This window comes from Carlito syrichta, unplaced genomic scaffold, assembly GCF_000164805.1.
Source record: "Carlito syrichta isolate Samal-C Ts95f unplaced genomic scaffold, Tarsius_syrichta-2.0.1 Scaffold83171, whole genome shotgun sequence".
Classification (NCBI taxonomy): Eukaryota; Metazoa; Chordata; class Mammalia; order Primates; family Tarsiidae; genus Carlito; species Carlito syrichta.
Window position 1 is genome coordinate 15,059 of NW_007027267.1, and position 4,231 is coordinate 19,289.

The 4,231-nt window shown below is 62.2% G+C and overlaps 1 protein-coding gene across 1 annotated transcript in view; it reads left to right on the plus strand.

The window, feature by feature from the left end:
- Positions 1-2,286, plus strand: part of MYLK2 (myosin light chain kinase 2) — a 13,280-nt gene extending 10,994 nt beyond the window's left edge. The window contains exons 10-13 of the mRNA XM_008056151.2: positions 57-185; positions 759-911; positions 1,050-1,182; positions 2,074-2,286. Coding sequence (XP_008054342.1) covers positions 57-185; positions 759-911; positions 1,050-1,182; positions 2,074-2,154 — 496 coding nt within the window. The 3' untranslated portion in view covers positions 2,155-2,286. The remainder of the gene's footprint in view (positions 1-56; positions 186-758; positions 912-1,049; positions 1,183-2,073) is intronic.
- The last annotated feature ends 1,945 nt before the right edge of the window (positions 2,287-4,231 follow it).

The following is a 4,231-nucleotide window of genomic DNA, read 5'->3' on the forward strand; positions in this document are numbered from 1 at the left end:
GGAGGGTGCTGGCGACAGCCGGGAACTGTGCTCTGAGTTGGCGGTCCCGCTCCCAGGTATAACCCCGACGAGAAGCTGAAGGTGAATTTTGGGACCCCGGAGTTCCTGTCCCCCGAGGTGGTGAATTATGACCAAATCTCCGATAAGACAGACATGTGGAGTATGGGCGTCATCACCTACATGCTGTGAGCCCCGAGGGGTGTGGGGCTGGTGGGGCTGGCGGGCCATGGGGTGGGTGGTGGAGGCCAGGCTTGGCCTCGGGGTCCCAGTGAGGGGATCCCACTCCCCCGATCCCTCCGTCGGATTTGCTGGGGGCTGGGAGTGCTAGGGAGAACAGGAACGGGGACGTCTGTGCCGACTGTATAGATGGCGAAACAGCGCCCCCAAAGGCACGCCATCTCTGCCCAGGGCTCTGGGGAGCAGATCCCAGATGACCCAGGCAGGGGCAGAGGGTAGCGAACATTTTTCATGCACTCACCACACACCTTGCTCTCATCGTTCCTTGTCTTTACTGCAACCTTGGGAAGCTGGGATGATTATGCCCATTTTACAGATGAGAAGAGTGAGGCTCAGAGAGGGGAAGTGGCTTGCCCAAAGTCACCCAGCCAGATTCAAACCCAGGTCTGTCCCACTTGAGAGGCTGGGGGTCTTTTCAGCACATGGGGCCGCCTCCAAGCATCTGCCCTGCCCCCTGCTCCCCGACAGTCGACTTTGCATCTCCAGTCTCACGGCTGTGCCCCTGCTGTTTCTCGCTCCAGGCTGAGCGGCATGTCCCCCTTCCTGGGGGATGATGACACAGAGACCCTAAACAATGTTCTGTCTGGCAACTGGTACTTTGACGAAGACACCTTCGAGGCCGTATCGGACGAGGCCAAAGACTTTGTCTCCAACCTCATCGTCAAGGACCAGGGGTGAGGCTCACCCCAGATGCGAACCCTGTGTGTGCAGGCCCAGTGTGTTGTGTGCTCACCGGGTGGGCCCCGGGCCGGGAGGCCAGCTGGCCCAGGGTCCTCATGGCATCACCCACCGTCACCACACTGCCCCCTCAGGGTCCGGATGAGCGCCGCCCAGTGTCTCGCCCACCCCTGGCTCAACAACCTGGCGGAGAAGGCCAAGCGTTGTAACCGGCGCCTCAAGTCCCAGATCCTGCTTAAGAAATACCTCATGAAGAGGCGCTGGAAGGTGCGCTGGGCTGGGTGGGGAAGAGGAGGAGCAGGGGGCGTCCTGGCGCTGGTCCCAGGCCCGCCAGCCCCAGGCCCGTCAGCCCCGCTCGGCCTGGCCCTCTCTGAGAAACAGGGTTGACTTTTCTGCCTCTCTGCCCTGGGCTGGCTGCCTCTCTGGAGTGGAGTCTCCACCCAAGCCCTCTGCCCGGGGAGGGGTGTCCATGGGGGCTCGGGCTCAGGACAATCAATGTCTCTGACCCCATCAGAGGCTTCCTTCCTTCACGTAAAGACTATTTGAGCACCTACTACTTGTAGGCCTGTGGACACGGCTGTGCCAAAAGGGACAAGGATAGTCTTTGGGGACTTGCTTTTGGTGGGAGATGGGGCGTTATTAGGGGTTAAGGACAGGCTGCAGAAAAGAATGATGGCCACCAGCCAGGGGAGCGGATGCACTCCTAGAGAGGGAGTCGGGAGGGCTCACTGAGAAGCATGTGAGCAAGGACCGGAGTGAGGTGGGGGTGCACCATGCCAGTGCTGGGGTCCAGGCAGGGGCAGAGCCTGTGCAAGGGCCTGAGGCGGAGGCACGGTTGGCCAGCTTCAGGAGCTGGCAAAAGGTATGGCTGGAGTGAATTGAGCGCGGGGGGGGTATACGGGGACTTGTCAGCGGTGGCTAGGGGCTTATCTTTTGCTTGGAGCAAAATTGGAACCACGAGAGTGTCTCAAGCAAAGCGACCCTCAGCTCAGGTCTGTCAAATGAAGGAAGGAATCCCAGCGAGGCCGTGTCACGGCGCCCCCTGTGGCCGTTTCAGGCCCTGCACCCTCCCCAGCCTCAGCCTCCTGGAAAGAGGGGGCCTTAAGGCCAGCGCCCAGGTCGCCCCACAGCTTCCCCCTCCTCTTCCTCGTCCTCCAGAAAAACTTCATTGCTGTCAGCGCTGCCAACCGCTTCAAGAAGATCAGCAGCTCGGGGGCACTGATGGCTCTGGGGGTCTGAGCCCCGGGAGTGGCTGAAGCCTGGACGCAGCCGCACGGTGGCCGGGGCTGAGGCCACACAGCCCGGAAGGCCAGAGGAGGCAGCCAGGCCCCCAGGGGTGGCTGGCCAGGGCGAGGCTGCGCCAGGCTGGGAGGCTCGGGGCTCCCCACGCCCCCATGCAGCGACCGCTTCCCCGACGTGAGCCGCAGAGTGTGGCCGGATCCATCCTGCTCGCCACACCCCAGACTCCAGGCCCGTTGGAGCTGCTCCCTTTTCCCTCCCTGCCTCCCGCTCTTTGAGCTGCTGCCCTGGCGACCTCTGCTTTGCCCCACCTGGGGCGTCCCCGGCCTGGGCTTTGCTCCTGGCTGGGGTGGGATGGCTGGGGGTCTCAGCATGTGGGCTACCGCGGTGGTGGGTGGGCGCTCCCGGCAGGCAGGAAGGCGGCAACGGGGATTCCCAAGGCCCAGCTGTCTGGGGAGACAGAGCAGGCTTTGTGAGCGAGGACCTCCGTGCCCCACCGCCGCACCCGTCCCGACAGATAAGGCCTAGCCCACACCATCTGGCCCAGGCCGGCCCCCGCCCACCTTCCTTGCGACCACCAACACACAGGAACTCTGTGTGAGACAGGGCGCCGGCCCAGGCCTAGCCAAGGGGGAGGGGAGAGCCTGGGACACAAGAGACCAGCCCGAGCTTGCCTCAGGGCCAAGTGGGCCCAGCCCAGCCCCTCAGGGGCCCCATCCCAGGGGTCGCCTACAGCCTCAGAAGAAGGGGCAGCAGGCCTGGGAGGAATGGAAAGGCGTGGGCAGCCCCCAACCTGCTCTCAGCTTGTGCCTTGTAAATAAATGTACAGGTTGGATGCGGCCTCTTTCCCTCTGTGTGCGCGTGCCCTGTGTGAGGTCACAGATGGCCACGGTCATGAGCACCCCCTGTATACCAGGCATATTAGTAATGTCCCTCAGCTCGCAGGGTGCAGGTCACCCACACAGGTTCAGGAGCCAGACTGCCTAGTGTCCTCACCTGAGAGAGGAGGTCACAACCACAGCCAGCACGGCGTGGGTGAGGACTCAGTGCCTGGCTTCACTTAAAGCCCTGGCACATGTGTTAACTCATTGGCTTCTCCCAGTAAGGTGATGAGGTAGATATTGTTACGCTTATTTTACAGAAAAAAAAAAAGGAGACTGAGTCAGAGCTAGTGGGCAGAGATAGGACCTACCTCCTAGTGATAGGCCATGGCTGCGTCAGGCAGACTTAGGCGAGCACCCAGGACTGTCCTTGGCATGGGGAAGTGCTCAGGGAATGCGAGTGCTCTCATCCTCACCTGACAGATGGGGAAACTGAGGCTCAGAGAAGGGGAGGAACTGGAATGCGACTCAACAAGCCAGGGTTCAGGGCTTGAAATGGACTCATGTCTCCTAGAGCACACTTGCTCTGCTTCTCACCACAGCAAGGTATAAGCAGAGGGCAGGGACTCGGAGGCCAGGTGGGCCACCTGCAATGCCTTTGCTGGGTGCCCAAGGAGGGGGCCTCCTCGGAGGCCACAGGGACAGAGCTGTTCCTTGCTCCTTCCTGCTGGCCCAGCCCTCGCCCCAGGCCAGCCATGTGGAGTACAGGGGCTCCCTCTGCCTGGGGGTAGCCCAGAGGGCAAGAAAGTTGAACCCGACAGGATGCAGCCCTTCTGACTATGAGGATGACTGAGTCGGAAATGGGTCCGGCCTGCCGGCAGCCTACAAGTTTCAGCCAGAAGAGCAGACCCGGCAGTTCACATTCACTGAGCACCTGCGGGGTGTCCAGCCTGGGCCCCGCACCAATCCAGGACCGGTCCAGGATCACACCAGCTGCAAGGCAGGTGTACGTCCATTTCCCAGAGGTGGAGGCCAGGCCTCCGGGAGGCTCAGCCACTTGCCAGGGCCACACAGCTCGTCAGTGGCACCACCAGGATTTGTCTTCACAGGCTGCTCTGAGCTGCTCCCCGGCCCGACTCCTGAGGACTCTGGAGCTGCCTCCAGAGAGAAGCCTCGCCAGCCCACCCTACCCCCTCCTGCCTCAGTGGACGTTGGTCCTCACCCCACCCTGCCCTGTTGCAGCCGGTGGGCACAGA